Raw genomic sequence first — 22366 nt, 5'->3', positions numbered from 1 at the left:
GCAGCTGCCTGTGGTGGGATCTACAGAATATTGCCAGGTTTCATAGTAGTATAGTGGTTTGCACTTTTGGGTTTAAAGTGAGAAATGTCAGTTTGAATCGTCTCATGTGCCGCGTGGGTTAAAGTAACTGGTTATTCTGAATAAATGTGAATGTGTAACTGTCTGTATTTTCCCCATTGTCATCTGGGATCGGCTCCGGCCCTCCACGGACCAATATTAGACAAGACTCTTAATAATTATTAGGTATATGTTGCAAACAGAATAAAAGCTTCTTCAGAGTTGCATCTGTTTTTAACAACAGTGCATCTTCAGTGGTGATGTGAAAGAAAGACCAAAGAGCACTGGTTTATCCTGAGGATTTAAGTTTAATTATGACACCACATCAAAATAAAAATTTCCAACAGATCAGGAATTTAATTCCATCCATATACATGCATAGCAACAACGTTTTAAGAAACATTTTCTCCCATAATCAGGACATTGGAATGATCATTTTACATCAGTATCCCCACTGACCTCCCACCCACCTTGTTTGTCAGCAATAAACTTAATTCTTGTACAGCTTCTTTTTTTTTTTCCCAATGGGGTTACAAATAATTATATGCACAGTCCCCATTTCATAATACTGCTTTCAGTAATGTTCCCTCATTTACAAAGTATTGCATTGAGAGCAAATTTCAAAAAGGGAGACCAAAGTGTATCATCAAACAGAAATACGAGTACTATACAAGAATGCTGCCATCCTCATGAAAACATCCACATCTGAGTTGAAGAAAAGAGACAGGGACAAACAGCCACATATGTATGCAAAGCCATGTGTATATGCCAAAATGTGAGCTGCAGGGTGGTGCCCGTGATCACCCCCAAATGGTGATATTTTATTTTTTTTTCTTTCTTCTTTTTAAGGCTCACAAGTCATTAGTAGCAATCTGCAGGTGACATTTTGTGCATATACAGAAACTGGTACAGCAAATAAGAATACACAAGTGCCTCAGTAGCTATTTTTGTGTCTAAAATGCATCTCATTTTTGTATTGTCTATTGTTTCATTGAGCCTACATTACAGTGTAAACAATATGTGTGCTACACAAGAATGACTATACAATAACATTACAAACAACTCTGATATAAATTTCATTTGGAATTTAAATTAAGATCACTACTCCTATTAATACTGATTGTAAAATAAATTAATGTGAAAGTGGCACCAATATTATTCTTGTTTCCTTTTTCTTTTCTTTTTTCTTTTTTCTTTTTTTTAACCAATGGTTTTGCATCTTTAAGTCTTAAAACGATGAAAGAAGAAGCTTCTCTTGATTGTCCACAAGCAGCGTTTAGCACTGCATGATGCACTATTCCAGACACAACAGTGTACCAAAACAAAGGAGGAAAAAGGAGAAAAAGTCTTTTTGGGGGAGGAGGGGTGGGGAGGACTGGGAAAGAGAAGGAGAGGGTGTCTTATTCTTCTCTACTTATTTTACATGCTCTGCGGCATGTGACGAACAGTAAAACTTCTTATGGGTAATAAAGTTTGACAGGTTGTTGAACTGGATGTCACAGAGGCGGCAGTATTTGCCACTTCCAGAGCCGTTCACGCCTTTATTGGCTGTGGGGGCCGCCTCCTCGTTCGGGGACTTGGAGGAAGGTGACATGTTCTCGTTGGAGTCGGCCTGGTTTTCAGCGGCCCACGTCGGTGAAGGATTAGGGGGTTGGCTGTCTGACTGGGGCTGGTTCTCCTGCTGTGGCGGGGCTGTGCCTGAACGCTCCTCCGGTTTGTGCCCACCGTTGACGATAACCATGCCCCGGTTTTTGGGCAGGAGGGGAAGGGGTTCTTTGCCAGGATGGGGGCAGCCATTAGCAGCAGGCTGTGGGGTCTGCTCTCTGGTTGTTCCCGTCTCTGCTCCTCCATTACTACCGACTCCTCCTCCTCCATTAACGCTCTGTTCCTGTTCGCCGGCCTCTCCCTGCATCACCGGTCCTCCAGTCACGTAATCTGTTGGCTTTATCCCAAAATATGGCGATAATTGCTCGGGACCTTTCGCCTTCTTTATTGCTCCGGGATAAAGACAGTGGGGCAGAAACATATTCTTGTTCTCATCTTTCGATGGGATGAGCTGGGGCTCTGCAAAAGGCTTAAGTCCCTGCACGGTCCCCAGGTGAGGGGGGAACATGCCTCCATTCTGCACCATCACCTTCCCGTTGCCATTCTTCTCACTTTTGCCCGGGCTCTTATCATACACGTCGTCTGGGTTGTTATTGCCTTCACTCTTTACATCCGGGAACATGGTCGACTCAGGATTGCCGCTCTCATTGTGCTGCTGCTGTGGTTGTTGCTGTTGAGTGGCGGCGGCAGCAGCGGCGGCGGCGGCGGCGGCTGTTGCAGGGCAAAAGTTCTGTTTGTGCGCCAGGTAGTTCTCCACTTTGTTAAAACTTATCTTGCACACTGCACATTCATGATAGTCCAAAAGTCTTTTCGGAGAGCTACACGTCTTGTCTGGTGAACACTTTTTGCTGAGATCAATGGGGGCGTCCAGCTCCTGCTGCTCCACCGTATTGCATTTAGGAGCCAGAATAGGTTTTGTGACAGTCAGAGATGCCTCCAGGTGTTTGGGTACCATTCCTGGAAAGATATCGCAGCGGGGGTGAAAGCGGTCGGCAAGGCTCTCTACAGCTTCTTGTGACGTACAGGGGTTCATAGGAGGAACTCCAAGAAAACCCGGCTGACCCATAGGGGGCCTCTGGTGGTCCTGATCAGGGAGACACATCTCATACATCTTCCTGCGCTTGCGGGTCCTCATGGTTCTCTGCATGGAGGGCACCTTATTAGCGCTCATACGTTTCATCGGAGGATCGTGACGAGTGGCACAGTAGTACTGCTTGTGGACCATGAAGGTCTCGTGGCGGCTGAAGGTGATATTGCAGGCTTCACAAGTCGTCTTGTTGGGATCATTGTCGCTCTCTACCAAGCCCGTACTGGGACTTTTCCCTTCCAGCTGCTTGCCGTTGAGCCGCTCCTCAGCCCCGGTCGGGGTAGAGACCTTCTTCACCTGTCCTGCCAGATCCTTATCAGGCCCCTTGGCCCCGGCATTGATCATGTCCAACACATTTGAGTTGAGGCAAGCGGACTGCATGAGGTGGCTGTCGGCCTCTGTCGGGTGGCAGCCGGCCAACAAGCTAACAGAACTGTGACCACTGTTGGGGCTCACCGCCTCAGGGACTTTATCTGAGAGAGCGGAGAAGTCGGGAGACTTTGCCATGTGTTGCCAACGGCTGTTACAATAGTGCTTTTTGTGGACCAAGTAGTTGTCCAGGTTGCTGAAGGTGATATTGCATTCAAAACAGGTGGCCCCTTTGGGCATGAGCGGACTGTAGATGACAGGGGGGTAGCTGTTCCCTCCGTGGCGCAGCCTCCGGTGAACTAGCTCCGACATTTTAGCCAGAATCTCCGAGGCCTGTGGGACCACTGAAATGTCTTGGGAGAAAGCAAACTGAGACAAGAAGGGGCCCATGGGAAATGTAGGCATGTTATGCTGCACAGGGGAGGAGGCCAGTCGGGGGCTGGAGGGCTCAGACTTGATCCTAGTGTACGAAAAACTGGCTTTGCTGCCTGGGTGGGCCTCTCCCTTCTGAGCAGAAAGCATGGGTTTCTTCTCAGCTTTGTCAGCCTCTCCGTCTGTGCTGGTCTCCTTGTTGAGGGCCCCTTTGGGACTTCCCAGCAGAGCATCCTTCCTGTTGGCCAGCTCAGCGCGGGCCTGCTGCTGCTGCTGCTGCTGCTGCTGCTGCTGCTGCTGGAGGCTTTCCTCGGGCCCCCTGGGGGAATGCTCGGTGCCGTCGCCTTCCCTGTGAAGTTTGCTGCCGTGCCCATGTAAGTCCTGATGCTGTAAGAGTTCCCTGTGGCTCTGGAAGCTGATATGGCAGTGATTGCATCTGAAGGCCGCCTGTGACAGGTGAGACATGATGTGATGCTGGAATGTAATAAGAGAATCTGCCGTGTAGTTACAGATTGTGCATTTCAAGCTGGTGCCAGGAGGGAGGCTCTCTTCCATTTTGACACCTGTGAAGGAGATAAAAGGGAGAAATGCTCAGAATCTCGCCTCCCACTTCTCCTTTAGAGTTAACTGTAGAAACCATCAAACGCTCATGCATTATGCCAAGCTTATTCCCATCCACTAGGTTTTTTTTTTTTTTTTCCTGCTCAAGGATAAACTGTCAACTATACTAGCTGACAGCAAGATATGTATATTGCTTTAAAGATATGACAGTCCCTTTTCCAAACATGCGTACAACTCTTTCCTTGCGTTATATTTTTGTAAAACACGTTTTCCTTTTAGAAATCAAATCAAGCTCGCTACGGGAGCCACAAAATATAAACAATGCATTACAATTGTGGTGAAAGTCAAGTTCGACATTGTCACTCACCACTGTGTGAGGTGCTCAAGTGCATTTCCAAGGCCCTGGCTCCAGAGAAGCTCTTGTTGCACTGTGGGAACGGGCAAATACTGGGGGTCTGGTGGGGCCCGTTGTCATTCTCCTCCACGACCGTCTCCGGTTCCCTCTGCCGCCCGCTGCAGTAGTACATGAGATGCGCCTGCAGGTTTCTCTCGCTCCGAAACCAGATTCCACAGGCCTTGCAGGGGAAGATGTCCTCTGGAGGGACACAGACAGGGACAGAGGGGATGTGATATCGGGATACAAACAGTTCTTTCTTTATATTTACACATAAGTATGAAGATAAAGCATATGCATGCACACACTCTTCTTCTATCGTTCTAACTCTCAAAGCTTGCATTAAAAGGCTTTTCCACCAAATCCTCAGCTGCAGCGTATCGCTGTGTTGCTACCACTGGGTTGGTGCCCTTTCTCAAGGGCAAACAAGAACACTGGACCATCTGCTTACAGAAGCCTCCCTGTTGAGCTGAACCCAGATAGCCCTCGCTAAGTAAATAAACACACTATTTGCATGAGGCGTGTATTTTGCAATTAACACGTTAGTTCGAGCCTCAGTGTGTTTATGTGAACCCAAAACTTGAAGGTCGATGGCTCTTATCTCCAGTGCAGAGACTCATCTGGGTTAATCTACGCCCGGCGGAGACGACGCTCCTTGTTAAGCAGGTGACTGAGTGCAGGCTGTGGACTGGTGTGAGAGAGAGAGAGAGAGAGAGAGAGAGAGAGAGAGAGAGAGAGAGAGAGAGAGAGAGAGAGAGACAGAGAGAGCCAGAGAGAAAACAAGAGCATGTGTGTGTGAGATTGTGTTCGTCTAAACAAAAGCACGTCTGGTTCCAGCTCGGTGTTCGTGCACCGGTGTCGCGGTGCGTGCGCCGACAGACACTCACTGTTGACGATGGCGGTGGGCAGGATGGAAGCCATGGCGGCCTGCTGCGGCAGGAGCTGGATGCTGTCCAGCAGCCTGGCTGGGTACATGCCCTCACTCAGAGACATGTGGTTCACCGCCTGCAGACGTGAGTCAAAGTCCACCGCGAACGCCACCAGCTCCTCGCCCTCCATCATGTTCTTGGTGGTGGTGCACCACAGTTGGCCACCTGGACAAAGCAGAGATAGAGGAGACATTTAAAGACGTGCTGCGAGAGTGGAGAAGGCTTTCTATTCTTAAATGTCACGAGAAAAAAAGAGTTGTTTGCTCATTGGATAAACAACTTCGGAAAGATTCTCTGGTTCTTGAAATTGAACGCTTGAGAAGTCAGTGAAGAACCATAAAACTACATCATGTATCGTCCTATAAAGAACAAATTAAAACAGTTCCCATAAATGAGTTGCTCACATAATTTTGACTGGAATGTATGAGCTCAACAAAGGGGATATGATTTATGTCTGCAAGGTTCAATGGTATATGTGAAGTGATCATGTTTGGAGGGCAAAGAGCTTCACTTCACGCTGAGGTGAATTATGTAACGATAACTACGTATAACTAGTGTTGTGAGCTACTTAGCCGGACAGCTAACAGTAATTAGGACACTATTGCTGTTATTATTAAAGGTTGGCATGGACATTTCATGACGCTGCCATCAGGACTCAAGTCAAACAGCCTAAACAACATGAGACTAAAGCCCCAGTTCTTAATACTTCTCTCTTTCTGAATTGACTTTCTGGGGTTAACATCTAATAATAGACATGTTGACAGCAAACCAATGTACGGAGAGGTAACTTTGATTTTTGTTTCACAAACTAGAAAAAATAAAGAGATGAGAAGTCATAGTGAACATTTAGTACCCGACAGAAGAAATTACACAGAGTTTTATTATTCATTACAATCTGCGTTTTGCTTGCTCATTAACTAAATCACCAAATTTCCGCTAATTATCGGACTTTATTTGAATTTGGCTCCTTTGATTTGGACAAAGTCTGCGAGACAACAAATACAAATTATTGGATTTCAATAAAGTGTTCAGCCAGTGCAGAGACGGGAGTTTAAATGGGATTAACTGAAAACATGTTGAATTTGGAAATATTACTTTACAATGGGGTTTTTAGATGTCCAAATCCCTTTAAAAAAATAGTTGTACCCTTTGGATGGATGGATGGCTGGACCACATTGACACTGACAGCAATTGCGAGTGGAAAAGCAACATTACTACAACAAAATTCAGCAAAAACAGGTGCAACTAAAACCAGGGCCCACAATATTCTGGATAATTGACAAAAAATGACTGTCAACTGTTTCTAAAGACCTTCTTTCTTTAGTATTAATGAAAAACTGAGAAGATTGTCTGGAGGGACACTGGTTTGGGAGAGACACTGCCTTTTAAATGTCATTCTTTATTGCTATAAGCATTTACACATATTTATGTTGGCAGAATGCTAAAAGCCTGGTAAAATGCATATTTTGTACTTTGGATGAATACACACTTTAAAGGTAATGCCCTTTTTTTTTTCGACTGTCACTCAAACGTCTTTTAAGGCTGCTGGCGCTCGTATCCGGAAGCAAAACCGCGGCTGGAATAAACTGAAGCCTAGAGTGCCGTTGTCAGCTAGAACACTGAGACAGGTCCTCCATATTATTAGATTGTTGTGTTTTGGGATTAAGCATTCCTCTGAAATCTTCAGAACATATTCATTAAGTCAGAGAAAGAGGGAGGGAGCAGGAGGAAGCAAGGAAGGAGGGGGGGTGGAGGGAGAGAGTGAAGGTTTTAGCTTAGATAATATTTATCTCAGCACATGACAGGCTTTTCAGCTGCACTTCATTTTCCATTGAAGAGATTAAAGTTTTTAATATGACTATTTACAGAAATCTGGCTGGGGAGATAACAACAAACTATGATACGCTCCCGCTAAATGGCAGAATTAGGACATTGTTTCTGAGGAAAGCTGGACAATTAATTAAAGCACGCTGTTCGCTTTCAAAGATGTGCAAACATACCGACGGAGTGTCAGGCTGAGAGGGGGACATGCGATTTGAGCCCTGGCTGATGTGGAATAAAAGAGAGTCCTGAGGAGAGGTGTGAAGGCAGGGGGACACTGCTCGAAAGCCCCCGCACATGTGGAACACTGATTACTCATGTTTACACAAACCCCATGAATCGCCAGGTTTAAAAGCGCCCTGTAGACATGACGAAGGCGCACAAGTGAGCCGCCGTGTGAAAACAATTCACATTTCTGTCCGGCAGGAAACATGGAATGAGAGCCACGCTGACAATAATTATGTGTACATTATTATTTGGGTTCAAGTTTGAATGGCACCATTATTCCAATTCAAAATTGAATATTGTAGATTTCACATCACTGTCCTGATTAAAACCTCTGGAGAACCTTCCTATCTGCTGTTGAAGCACTGAAAATTAGACCAGCACAAACGTGTCAAAAGGAGTGAAATGGTATTAAAATATGCTATCTTTCAAAGTCCCATTTGTGTGCAGACTTCCCCGCCATGATTTTTGTGTGTGTGTGTGTGTGTGTGTGTGTGTGCGCAGGAGCACGTGCGTGCCTGCGCCACTTTAAAGAGCAGTGCCTATCTGTCGGCCAATCTGCTGTGACGAGACACACACTTCAGCCCGCTCCACTTCATCGTTTTGATTCTGTCATACCACACACTGCCTGGAGAGGCCCTTTGAATTTTTATCTCCTAATTAAAATAACAAAACTCCTCTCCACTGTCTGCCCAAGTTACCATCAAGGTAGATACAAACTGCCACTGACAATGGCGGGGAATATATCGCAGCCATAGCCACAAAAGTTTCCCTCTTCTGTAAGGATCTCTTGGTTCACACACGCTCAGCTTACAAAGAGAATCATGAACTAGGCCTTGATGCTCCGATACAAATCAGTGTTTTGTGTTTTTTTTCTCTCTCTCTCTCTCTCTCCCCAGATCAATCCAAATCAAAGATACTGTATGCTCTCCTCAGCTGAAATGAAGCAGATTATGTGGAGTCTGATGAAAATGTTTTACTGCTTTCTGACAGCGGGAATATGCACTCCGATTGCATCCCTTCAGCCAAGAATGCTACAGATCCATCTGTTGTGTGCGAGAATGCTGGAAGTGAGTTTTTAGGACTGCATGTCCCAGTTTTACTGAGCTATACAAAACACTGAGGCAGCACTCCGCTTGTTACAGTCACTCACTCAACCACGACAGGGCGGTAAGATACATGTGCTCAGCCTGCAGGATTACGGTTTCGACTGCACTTATATTGTCATCACAATTAGAGTTGGAAGTTGTCACTGTTTGTCTCCTGATCTGTCGCACTTTTTACGGCAACTTCGCTCGGGAAATTCCCTGAAGTGCACCATTATCTTCTGTGTAGCTTTAGCAATATAGGATCATGTGCAAAAAGTATTGCAAAGTATTTTAATTCACAGTCCAACATTAGACTCCTGTAGACACGGTGCCTATTAGTGAAGACGGCGGCTTCAAACGTCGCATAAATTTGGTGTTTGTTCAAATTCTGACATTAAAATGGATACCGCTGGTGTACAACCCAGTAAAGTCGACCCGTTTCCACTTCAGGAGCAAATTGACAGGTTTAAAATATGTGCAAATGACGCAGATTTCACCTGCGAGAGTGTACACCGAGAACCACAACGCAGAACCCAACCGAGAGAGTGAGGCAAACAAAATATTCAAGTAGCTTCTTATCTGTTGGTGTCACGGTGCATGTGTCCCGTCCATGTGTCCACATGCACGATATCTATGATTAAGTGTGCAACCACAGCGTCTTAAAATACAAGTCCATGCATGCACAAACATTCCCACTGTGCTACACTTGCGTGAATCCGTACGCCTGTGCAGAAATGTGTAACATGAAGATGCAAGGATTAAAAAATAAATAAAAAAATACTATCCAGCTGTATGGGGGTGTCAGGTGGGCAACAGACAGAAACAAATATTCCATGAAGGAAACAATCTCAAAAAGATTCGTCATGCCTCTGTCCAGATGACAGCCCTATTTTATGGCAGGTGATTCAAATCGCAGAAACACAGGTGAGCCACCTCTGACAATGGCATGTTTGGCACGAAATGATCGAAGGGGGAGGGGTGAGGCTAAAAGGGGGGGGGGGGGGGGGGCAGGAGTTAAGAGCGGAAAAGCAAAAACGCTAAAGTGGTGAAACTGGGGAAAAGGCTGGGAAAAGTGCAGCTTGTGATTTGCACTTGTTTGCCTGCTAACTGTCTGCAGTGTGAGCTGCCTTTGTGCAGTGGCCAATGCAGTTGGAATGAAGGCTATTGTCTAAATCCTCCTGCAGAGCACCTGATAAAAGAATAAAGAACTATGACATATTCTAAAAACAATGGAGGAATTAAGGGGAGACAATAGGCCAGCTGCCTCATTAAAACAATCAAAAACGGCATCCTGTACGTAGTCCAGATAATTAAAAACCACTGCTTCCTACAGTCTCTCAATACCATATCCACCAGCTCACTGAGGCTCCAAGACTATGGCTCTGCTGGCTAAATGCCCTCTTCCCTCTCTTCTCTTTGATTAATGGTTTATTTGAACGTGCAGTTGAAGATGAACATATGAAGGAATTCATGAAACAAAATTATAATGCAGACCCTTTCCTTCTCTATAAGTACTCATAAACTAATCAAACGTCTCAGGATAAATCGCGGGGGACTGGAGGTGGGTGTGTGAGCGTGTGTGTGTGTGTGTGTATGTGTGCACCCTCCCCTTCGCCTAAAGCCCCGAGAGATTTCAAAGTGCAGGCATCACAGGGCATTTTTTAATTTTCTCACTTTAAATGACTTTATAGGAAAACGGATGTGTACAGTATCTACGAATGCATGGGGGGGGGGGGGGGGGGGGGATGGGAGAATAGGGTGCGAGATACTCGAGCAGGATTTTATTTTATTTTATTTATTTATTTTTTGCTCCCCGCAAACCACTCGCACCACCAACACCACCAACACCATATCTTAATGAAGCTGCAAACAAATCTCTCATGCCTCATGCAAAAGCTGAGAGACAACAAAGCAGGCAGAAATAACAGAAGGGCCCGGATAATTAAACTGGCCTGAAGACAGGTATTCAAATGTTGGTGTGTAAACAGCACAACTCTTTAATAGTTTAGCTGTAAAATGCGTAGTTAAGCACATCAGCACTTGCCGCTCCCATCTGTCCAAACACATTACCGCTGCAGAGGCCATTACAGGCACTGGAGTACAGTCCCACTGCACCACAGCCACGTATGAAGGGAGGAGTTCAAATGGGCCTCCTGGGAACGCTTGGCATTATCCGAATGCATCGCGGGGTCATGTATTATAAAGCAGGAGGGAGCGGTTTGAGAGAGGAGCACGCTTCAGAGCAAGATTTGTTCGGGTCTGCTTACACGGGAGTGCGCCGTGACCCTTTTACAGGGTTTAACAAGGCAAAGTTTCAAATAAACCCGCTTTCATTCTCCTTTGTCAAACCTGATGTTGACACTTAAAGCGTCTCTTGTCCGACTAGTGGCTCTGATCTAACTGCTGGTCTTAATTGTGAAGTGAGGCCGGTGGTGCCTGAAGCCACAGTGAGGTTGGTAATTAAAGACCCCTCCTCTTCTTGTCTTCGAATCAGCTCCCAACTCCTCCTGGTCAAACGGGAACAAGCCACTCACACCTACGAATATCAAGTGGCTGCTCACCGCCGCCACTTTCATTCTCTCTTCCTGCCCCCCCCCCCCTTTGTTCCTACACAATAAACAACTTCCCAGTCAACTTCTCCAGAACCTGTGGAAACATTAATCAGGAGTGCCGGGTGAATAATATCTGTATCTGCACCTGACAAGCAGGGCCCTGATGGCTGCTGTGACAAACGCTAAACAAACCCCTCCTCATGAATGCTGGTAAATATTTGGACTGTTTCTGGATCATCAGAGTCGAACACATTAGGATGACTCATTGCTGTCAAACGGGCCGTCACAATCCTGAGGCCAGAGTGAGCAGAGCAGAGCAAAGCCAAGCAGCAAGAAAGGAAAACGCTGAGCCAGACCCAAGCAGGAAACATCATTCACAGGGTCAAACAAGCTTACTATTATTGACGGTACACTAAACTAGAATTAGCTGACTCTACTATTATTTTCACTAAGGCGCTGACACAGATTGACTCTTTCTATATTTCTCTCCCACTTCCTCCTTCTCTCATGTTTTCCCTCTGCCACTAGGAGGCACTCTTCTCATGCTGAAGCCCCGGCGGGCCCCCAGTGGATGTTGCTGTTGCTTGTGATGATGCAGAGACGCCTGCCTCAGACATGGCAGGGCAGCACAGACGCCAGTCTGCCTATACATCCTCGCAGGTAGGTGCTAAAGATTTTACTTTCATGAGAGATGCGTTGGGATCAAAAGGCTTCTTCTTCTTCTGACCTCGTTTTAACTTGATCTTTGGCTGGAAATTACATCGTGTCAGTGTGACTGAAATATCTCCTTTTAATGTCCGATGATCTTTTGTCTCTTGTTGCTGCATTTCCTTAAATGACGTGAACATTAAATCACTTTTCTTATTCAAAACAATTGACAAATGAAGAAGCTTCAACTAATTTTTCCAGGGGAATAAATATTGTTGAGTAAATATGTGTTTACAGAGCCCTGGCTGTCCTTGTCTTCTTGTCTTTCCTGACACCCTACAGCCCCCACTACTACATTTCTCTCTCTTTTTTTTATTTGCTCCACATTGTCCGCACTAATTTTAGTATCACGTTTTTTTTTTTTTCCTTCTTTCCCAGATATAGCCAGTACCGAGAGCTCATGGATGGCCTTGAGCGAATGGCACGCGGGTCAGAATCCACAAATTAAAAAGTCCTCCCAGGGGAGTCTCATACACGCCGTGCTCTCTTACTGTATACATTCACAGGCAACAAAGACATGAAAGCAGCGCAGCACACTGAACAATGTCATTCAACACACATTTATGAATTGTTTGAAGATGCTGGGATGGGGGGGGGGGGGGGGGGGGGTAAGGCAGTTGAAGGGGGGGGGGGGGGGCATGATGCAATAGTGTGATTCAGCAAATGTTTAACAAAAATTTGGTTTTAATGTTTCACTTTGAAATTAAAAGACGATTCTCTGGCTCGTCTCTGGAGATTCGAGGAGCTTTTCTAGCACGGTGAGACCGATACCGGCTGGCAGGGGGATGTTTGCCTGGTAATGGTGCTGTAATCATTTTGAGGGGGAAGAAAATAGAAATGAGAATTAGCAGCTATTTTTGCTCCATTACTGTGCTACGACAGAGACCGAGTATTTCCACTTCAAATGTATTTATTTCCTAATGAAATGTATTCAATTATAGGATGAATTGCTTTGCACCCCAAACATCACCAAAAACATGCAAATCTTATTTTTTTTTTTCTTCAATTGTACCCATAAAAAATTAAATGTTCTCTCATGCACAGCAAGAAAAAAAAAAAAAAAAAAGAGAATATTTCACACTTTCCATACTGCAGATATCAGTGAGGAGTCCTGAGCTGTCAGTCTGAAACAAAACCAGCCACATTCCTCCAGTACAAAGCTGCTCTCCCTCATTAGCTGCCACACACAGTGGGCTCCTCCCTGTCCACAGGAAAGTGGAGGAGACTATTAAAGGAAAGCTGTGACTGGCTCCTCTCGGCTCGGCTCCACTCTGCTTTATTCTTTATTTGGACAGGTTTGTCCCATTGAGCACTCTATTAGCTCTCCTTCTCTGCGGGTAGTGCTTTGCCTGTGTCCCGGTTGTGGCCGGTCGACATGTGTTTACTGCGGCCCCCGCTGCGGCGGCGGGCAGGCTGAGTACGGGTGGGGGTGGGGGCGGTGGTGGTGGTGGTGGGGGCCCGTCCTGACCGAGCCCCGCTAATGGGACCAGAAGACCCCTCGTGACGGGAAGCCACAGCACACCGCTATCCCACTCGCCCTCCCTCTCTCTCTCTCTCTCTCTCTCTCTACTCCTCCCCTCCTGCTCCAGCTGCGGCCCCGTGGCCCGTGTCCCCCCCATACCCATCATGCCTCGGCGGGAGCAGGTGAACGGCGCGGGGCCAACGACGGCGAAGCTCAGTTTTTCCTGGGAGAGCGTCCGCGCCATCGCCACGCGCCTCAGTGGTTCCTCCAACATGGCTCCGGCCCTACGCCACATGGGCTGGCTGGCCACAGTCTCTGTGTGTGTGTGTGTGTGTGTGTGTGTGTGTGTGTGTGTGTGTGTGTGTGTGTGTGTGTGTGTGTGTGTGTGTGTGTGTGTGTGTGTGTGTGTGTGTGTGTGTGTGTGAATTTGGGGGTGTATGGTGGATGCCAGCCCTAATGCAAATGCTTGCCGTTTAAAAAATGGGAGCCTCTCTCCTCCTCTGTCTCTCCTCTTTGGAAAGGTCCATGTTGGCCTTCTGGTGCTGGCAGTTATTTTTTCCTCTCCAGAAGGACAGAGAGCCAGAGAGATGCACCTGTCATCCATTTTGGAATTCAACGTTTATTGATCTGGTCACGAGGAATGGGATTTATCAAGTTATATGTTCTACTCGAGTATGCGTTACAACGTGTATTCCGCTACCTTTTTTTCCTTACAAGCGCGCTAATTTGGCACGCACAGACGGAATACACACACTTTCTCGCTCTCTGACACACACATGGGCCAACATCCCAGCATGCCCTCTGTCTCTGCACCCCCTGTAATTCTACATATTGCTTAAAGTATGTGCTAATTAAATTTTCTGTCGGTTTGCAGGAGAAATAAATAATCTGCAGCTAAAAGGCCTAATTGCGTTTGTCACATTGTGTCTCTGTGGCTGGTGCATCGGGAGCACAGCCGCTGCCCTTGCTCATTGCCATTCTGTCGTCCTGGCAAGCCCCCGCGCTGCCCCAGGTATCACCACGCGGCCATCTGGAGCCGACATCTGTCTCTCTATTGATCACAAGGGTTTAGCACTTGATCAAACAGACTGCGACAGGAAATTGCTCTTTTCCCCACAGAAAAGGCCAATCGCCTGCGTGAGGGTAATAGAGTGGAACTGAGATGCGGCACCAGGCACGGTGGGCAGGCGGGCACAGGCACAGCCAGGCCGGGCCGGGAGCGCCGCGCCGGTTATGACTCGGCGCAGAACTCCACCGCCACGGCGTGTTTCTCAACCTCTTTTGCTGACGCAACCCGCCGCACAAGAAAAAGAAAAGCACCCCTTAAATTCAGATCCACAACCACTCATTTGGAATTTTCCAGTCTGGTGAGACCAACACCTCTGATTACAAGTGCAGACTTTATCTTTCAAGTCATCCAGGTAACTGTCGACGCCAGCAGCTGCTTGAAAGTGTTGGAAAAACTGGATGCAAGTTAATATGCTGCATGATAAGTACACCAGATGGTGAGAAATTAATGTATTTCTTCTTGAGAGAGAGATGAAAAACCTCCACCAACATTCCCTTTATCATTAACACCAGGGCTGTCACTTTTTCTCATAATTAAAATGTACAACAAGGAGGAGGGGGGTGGGGGGGTGGGAGGGGGGTCTCAGCAGATCTTTTAAAACAATGTATGTTTAATATGTGACTGAGTACCCGGGTGTAAGGTTTCAGTAGTGGGAAATCCCTGACAAGACCGCGGTTGTCTCTTGCTCACTGGTATCCCCAGTGGAGTTCAGCACACTATTAGAGCCTGAGGTGAACAGCTCCTGAATGTGTGTTACACTGTGTTAGCTGAGGCTGTGGTCCACATCTTAACAAAAAAAATAATATAATAAAGAAAGAAAATCGTGGCTCCTCTCCCACTGCTCGGGCATGCTTTCGAGGCACTCACTGTAACAACATGTTTAGCAAGTATGGACAATTTGATACTGAAGGTGACATTTATTCAGCATTGTCGAAATATATTTAATTGTTCCTGCAGAGAGCGAGATATGTTTCCCCTTGCCTACAGTGCTGGGGATTGTCCTTTTGGAATATGATGCAAATTTGGGATGAAGCAACTAATTCCTTCCTTGCAACCCCTGTACTACACCCCCCCAACCCCCACCACCTCAATCCTCTGCCAGCCTCCATCCTCCCCAGACACGAGGATTCTGATTAATCGTGTGACCGCCCCTCGTTTTTTCCCCCCTCTCTCTTTTTTGCATTTTTACACAATCTCGCCGCACCACGGTGAGATGTGTGAGGTGTTTCGCCACTTTTGGCAAGCAGAAAAGATGTAGCCCAAGGAAGAACAAGTCGAAAGTATGAGCGGAGGGGAGGGGGAAAAAAAAAAAAATATGACCAGGGGACGTGATAAAAAATTATCAGCCAGTGTGTTTTCCTGTTTGGTTTTAATCTACATTTAATTAAATTCTTATCTGCTGTGTGCTTATGGCTGCATTTGAATGGCGAGGCTGCATTCATTATGAATGGTAAAATTGAACTCAGTACATTGTGTGTGGCCCAATAAAGAAACAAGACTCTTATTGCAGTGCATGCACAGGCTCCGACAGACATGCGGAAAAAATAAGTCAATTAAGATCGGTCTTTAAATTACCGCTGTATCAAAACAAGGGGCGGGAGCATTGCTCCATAATAGAATCCTGACAGGGGGGAAGAGAGCACAGTTGACTGTTGTTAATATACTTCCCTTTTGATACAGCCAATTGTATTAACCTGTTTACGGAACGCACACGGTTGATTTACACTAGATTTACTACTCTTGTCATGATAGTTCATAATCAACAGTGATGGGTGGCGAAAGGGGGAAACTTCTATGAATGCGGAGGTCAAACGAAAAATGGCGTCCGCAGCTTTACAGGAGTTCGTCATAAAGATTCTGCTGGTTTATCTGAGTGTTGGAGGTCAACAGCAAAGGTCAGGGACAGAATATGTAGACAATATGTGGGCTGTGGCAGGCGTGGAAGAGTTGAATCTAACGAGAGAGAGCAAGAGAGAGAGAGAGAGAGAGAGAGAGAGCGAGGGCGAGAGAGAAGATTCAGTTCCAAATATTGTAATACTATTGACAAAAGACACAGCTTATAACAGGCGGGCGGCACTTCATAAGCTAAGAACAATATCCCATAGGCAGCACCCTGGAAAAACGTCGAAAAAGACCCGGAGCTGATACTACAAAGTTTGGCCCCGCAAAATCCCTAAATCTTCCCTTTTGCTTATTCCAAGCAGCGTGGTGGGGGAGAGGGAAGCTCCCTGCTGCCTGCCCATGTTTACAGAGCCGTTCTCATCTCTAAGGCCTTGCTCATCCACGGCGCTGACACACGGTGTCGACATGATTAGGGGTCCGCCTTTGCATAGGAGCTCACAAAAAAGAAAAAAAAAAAACCCGGGGTAGTGGTGGTGGGGGGCTGGAGGATCGGCAGATGAATGACTTTGGTGCATCGGAGAGGGATCACAGCAGATAATCGCTCCCGACTGCTGCGCCAGAGCTCTCAGATCTGGTCTTTAAAATAATGTTCGGAGTCAAGTCTCTCCAAAGCTCTCTCCCTGTGTTTTTTTTTTCTTTCCTTTTTCTTTTTTTCTCACAGGTTATCTTCCGCATTTTTATGTTTGCTGTTTAAAATCTTAACAGGACACGAGCGGCGAAGGGAGAGCAAATATGTCTGGAGTCGAGGGAAGCGGAGTGGAAATGTTATTGCGAGGAGGGGTTAAGATTAGCTGGAGCAAGGGGGCTGAGGAGATGAAACTCCTCTCTATTCAAACGCCTTTCGTTCCTCAATAAAAAAAAAAAAAAGAAAAAGAAAAAGAAAAACTTGGAATGTTTGAATTTAACCTTGGGAGGCCGGATTCCTGCAGGAAGTACGCAGGGGGATAATGAATCTGACCTCTTCGCTGAGTGACATCATTCAAAGGCATTCGCTCAAACGCAAGACAAACACCAAATCCACTTAAGTACATTTTAAACACGGACCACCAAAAGCAGCAGCAGCAATCCAGACAGTGTGAATACAGTACAACATAAATTCCAATATCATAAATACTGCTATCACACAAACAGAGGCGCCATAAAGTACGGCTGCCCGTGTCTGGGACTATAAACCTCTGGCGTTACTCATAGGGAATAAACACACATGCACAATTTACTGCACGAGATCCCCCCTTTGTTTATCTTTTAAATAAGCACACTTTATCACCCTCCTGCATAAGCAAATTGCATGCAATGTGTGTTGTTTTAACATGTGATATGCTGTCCAGAAGATTCATTTCTCCCAACGAATTCAATTGTCTTTGCAATATCCTGCTGCCATAGGCATCAGGCCCCATCACCTGTTCGTTATCGCCGGCCGTCCCCCCGTTTCGGGAGCTCTTGAAACGGTGCCATGGCACTGACTCTCAGTTAACAGCAGGTCTCTGAACTTCTCACGGTTGATGGCGGAGGCTGGGAAATTACGCTAACAACTAATTAACATCATAAAGAGCGTTTAAATGGACGGACGACACCTGCAACCTTCATTTGCACAGGCTAACGTGGAATTACCTGTGTTTTTATTTTTGCAGATAACACGTGCATTTTTTAGCAGCATTTAGGATATTCTCTTTTCGTTTTTTTTTTCAGCGGCTGGCTTTAGAATTGGCAACGCCGTCATTTTTTTTTTTTTTTTACTATGTACTGTAGAGAGAAGAAGAAGAAGAAGAAGAAGAAAAAAAAAAGCCACCGGGCCAAAAATAATAATTGTCAAACCAGAGTGTTGGCAGAATTACTAAAGCTGCTTTTTTACTCCTTTTTTTTTTTTATACGAGTTTGTGTGCACCTTAAAAAAAAAATAACAAAAAAAAAAACCCTCTGCACTGCCATACTTGAAATAACACAGTCCATTTCTAATTTCTATTTGAATATAAAATATTTCCAGTCGGCAGACATGGACCTCCAGTTACTGGTCCGAATAACAAAGTGCTGCCTGTCAGTCTGAGACACTTTGCTGGCTGGCTGAACTAAGCTGGTTTAGACTGACAAGTCTTCAACGGTGGCAGCCTCAGCTTCCACTGCTGGCAGGCCTCTGGAGTCCTTGCTCAGCCTCGGAGTCTTTCACTGGTGATGGCCACAATGCAGTCAAGAATTCTTTGAAACCTCCTCTCTCTCCCTCTCTCTCTCTCTCCCTTCCTCTCTCACTGTCTTTCCTTCAAAGGTCTGAAACAGCAGTTAACTTCCACAGGACGGTAATGCACTCACACCTCATTACAAAGCCACATTATGGACTACAGCAGTAATACGGCTTTAATCTTCTCCAAATCGTTATAAATGTCAAGCTGGGGCCAGGGACTTCCCAGTCTACTGCACCAATGGCTTAGTCTGCTATCCCCCTCTTTTCCGTATTAGCTATAGCCAGAGTATTACACTGTGGCTGCCAGATCCCCTGAAACTTTCAACCCTTTTGTTCCAACATTCAATGCCCCATTAACATACTCTTTGAAATTGTTTCTCTTCCCCCTCCCAAAAAAAAAAAAAAAAAAAGCCCCAAACAGCTAAATATGAAAACAGTTGATACCCCTACCCCGCGACATACACCGCTCGTACCTCCCCCTTCTTTTTTCCTTCGCCTCTCCTAATGAGACGCAACATCCCCGTCTCTCCACTGAAGGATCCAGACTTTCGGCGTCATAGAGAGACTGCGGCTGTTTATTAATAATGAATTTGGATGTTTGCGCGCGGAATGTTATCAGCGCGCACACAATCCCACCAATAGTTTGCCCTGATGGGGTAGCTGGGTTCCCTCATTAGCAGAACATATTTAATCCAGAAGTTTCTTATCAAATGTCACACCTGCATCTCTAAATGGCATTTTCACATTCATTCGCCTGTATTTGGGAGATGAGGCTCCAAGGTGCTTTGCAGAGATTAAGAAGGAGAGAGAGTGCAAGCTTATTTTATCATTTAGCGGGTCTGGAAGGAATCCAAGGAGTTTTTGTCTTGTTGTTGTAATTAGAAAGCCTTTTAAGTGATAACGCCTGCATAGGAATATGAATATGTAGCGATCAGGCCAGTCCCCCCACCTCCCCCACCCCTCCATATCTCCCCCCTTCTCCCTCCCTCCCTCCCTCCCACCTCTCTCTCTCTCTTTCTCTCTCTCTCTCTGTCTCTCTTCCTCTCTCTTTCTTGGCTTTTTTAAATTGTTGAATGCTGAGTTTTTGTTCTATGTACAGCACGGATTAACTCGGAGGCTTCAGAAGTTTAATGAAAGACTTGAAAGTACACGCTTTTTCTTGTTCCTGACTGTGACTGTTTCTTTTTCCAGTGCGAGAACTGACATGACATGAGTGCAATTTCTCTCTCTCTCTCTGTCTCTCTCTTTTTTTTTTTTGCCTTTTTGTTTTAATACCTAAAGCATAAAGGATGGACTTCACCTTTCCTTGAGGACACATTTCAGCGGCAGGACTTGACAAAACAAGCCACGCTGTATGGCAATAAAACAAAACCAGCATTTCATTTGACACCTATCCCAGATTAAAGGGATGATTTAATGAAATATTCCAAAGCGCCATTCAGTGTCAAGAAGAATAGTAACCAGGAAACCATTCCATGGAAAAAAGAAAAAAAAGAAAAAAAAAAAAAAGCTGACCTAAAAATGTTTAACATTTACAGCAACAATGCTCCTCTCTGGCTGTACAAAAATGAAGCAAGTCTCTCAGTAGTGGCATTTAGGGCCTGTGTATATCCAGAAAGCCGCTGCTAACCATCGGGCCAGAGATAAGTGCAAAACTGAGAAGTATTGATCCAGTAATAGTGGTTCACGCTTTGACTCTGACACCTTAACCCTGCAGACATAATGTCATAGCCTCTTATCCTTTCCTCTTAACACAACCTGCCTATCTCCCACAGGCTGTCACCTCTAGTAATACGCTTCTCAAAAGCTCCCCTAAATCACTGAAATCATTGCACTTTCAGACATTATTTATTTTCCCACCTCTTAAAAGTGAAGCATGATTTACAGTTCGGTAAAAGGTTGAGCTTCTTTCTCTCCCCCCCCCCCCCCCCCCCCCCCCCCCCCCACCCCCCCTCCTTTTGCTTCTCTTCCTCCATTTCCCACTAGACCTACTAGGCACTTTTCTGTCGAGGTAATTCCATTTCTACCATTGTAAGAGCTGCTACGTAGCAATTACTATGTTAGGTCTGTGTAATTGTGTTGGCTTACAGCGCATGACAAATACAGTCGAGCTCGACCCTGCATAGTGATCCCAGATGTATGCTGGTTTAGACGTTTTCATTAATTGAAAGCGTCACTGTGTAACAGTGCAGTATTACACTCTGGCAGGTATGAATGAAGTCTAATACAGCTTAATTACTCCGCAGCTAAATACGCATTGTGGGGATCTCTTACGAGGGGCTTTCTTTATCTGCCACGAATCAGAAGTTTAAACCACTGGAGGGTGGGAGCGATAATTAGCGAGGATTTAAGCATCCAGAATTCTAATAGAAAAAGCCTCAAATGAATCCAAACATCTCTCTCACACACAAGCGGCTGCAAGTGATCAGATGCTTTGTTCAAACTTTTTTTGATCGATGCGCTTCAAAAGTGGCGGGGCCATCGCTGAAGGATGCCAAACGTTGACATTATATGCAAATTTTGTTTATTATCTCGCAGGCAGCACAGATCCTGCCTCGGTTGGGGCTGGTGCAGCCCACAGCAACTTCCAAAGCAAGGTTTATGCACAAGGGTTTCTAATTAGCTCTCTGAGGGCCGCAGTTAGTGCCGCACTTTCCACAACAGCCGTTGGGAAGTTGAACAGTAACTTGGAGGGCTCCATATGTTGCCCAGGAGGCCTGAGAGGCAGACTGATCTTGTGTGTTTCACATTAGGAGACACAGTGTTCACTCGTGAGAGTAGCATTTTATTCTTCTGTGGATGGAGAGAGAAAAGTAGCCAAAGCACTGAATGGTGATCCTCATCAGTTCTGTATCTTCGAGCTGAATTCATTTACAACACGTCTTTTTAAATATGATGGCGTTCATGCAGGCAAGAAGTGATCTGGAACTCCGATACTCAGACAAATATAAACCCTAATGTGGAAAGTCATATCAAGTCATGTAAATTCAAATCATGGTTTAAAAAAACAAAAAACAAACATAAAACTCGTCAACAACGACATACAATCAATTCTTTTTTGCTTTGTGCCAAACTTCTTATCAAAATAATCTGGTTTATGGAGTCATGCTGCTTGGTCAGCATTAGGCTGGCCAACATAGTGGAGAGCAGCTCCTCGAGTGAGTCACAGCAACTCAGAAATATTGTCATAACTTTGATGAAAAAACAGTAATGCAACTAAGTTCTTGGCCTGCTGCAGACCAATTAGCAGCCATCTTGATTCAAACAAACAAATTAACAAAAAACAACAACAACCCATAATCCACTGCAGGCTGAGTTGTAGAGCTCCAGAGGTTACCGTTATATCACCAGATTGTGGCCCCAGTCCCATCAGAGCTGAAGTGGGCCAGCAAATCTCTTCCAAATGAATGCGAGACACACTTCTTTCCTTTTGGTCCACTTGAATAGGACTATTCATTTCAAAAGAAACACATTGAAGAGTTCAGATCTTTAGCAGCTTTAAGTTTAAACAGGAGAACCGCTGTTGATTTATTCAATGGCTTGAGCATCTCTTTAACCAAATGCTGTGAGTTTCAAACCATTGTCTGTGAGGTCTCAAACACGGCATTCTGTTTTAGCAGTTTTGAGAGGACCAAGTCTATATTAAATCGACATTGACATTGGCTCGACATTCCCTCCAAATAGATAGAAAAAATATAACATGAATGCCTGAAGAGCTTCACCTTTCATGGGGCCAGAGCACTCTGAGTGGCAGCGCATTTCTAATTCACACCTGTCCACTTGAAGGTGCAGTGTCTCCCTCACGGGCCCCAGCCAGTCCTCATCTCCAGGTGCTCACTGAGTTTCTATTTCAAGGCTCTGATGTTTTATATCTCCATCAAAAGCAGATTTTCAGTGAAGAAAACCCCGGTTCAACCCCCCCTTTTCTGCTCTCCCCTCTCTGAATTGCCTTCTTGGTTTTCTTCCCTTCACTCTCAATCAGTGTGCGT

At 45.5% G+C, this 22366-nt stretch overlaps 1 protein-coding gene across 1 annotated transcript in view; it reads right to left on the bottom strand.

The window, feature by feature from the left end:
• Positions 1-909: 909 nt before the first annotated feature.
• zfpm2a (zinc finger protein, FOG family member 2a) overlaps positions 910-22366 on the bottom strand; it is a 125446-nt gene continuing 103989 nt past the window's right edge. Inside the window, exons 6-8 of the mRNA XM_080470852.1 lie at positions 5333-5539; positions 4419-4646; positions 910-4053 (exon numbers count right to left, since the gene is read on the bottom strand). Coding sequence (XP_080326978.1) covers positions 1472-4053; positions 4419-4646; positions 5333-5539 — 3017 coding nt within the window. The 3' untranslated portion in view covers positions 910-1471. The remainder of the gene's footprint in view (positions 4054-4418; positions 4647-5332; positions 5540-22366) is intronic.

This window comes from Lipophrys pholis (assembly GCF_963383615.2).
Source record: "Lipophrys pholis genome assembly, chromosome: 9".
Classification (NCBI taxonomy): Eukaryota; Metazoa; Chordata; class Actinopteri; order Blenniiformes; family Blenniidae; genus Lipophrys; species Lipophrys pholis.
The sequence above is the reverse complement of the archived record's forward strand: the minus strand, read 5'-3'. Positions and strand labels throughout refer to the sequence as shown.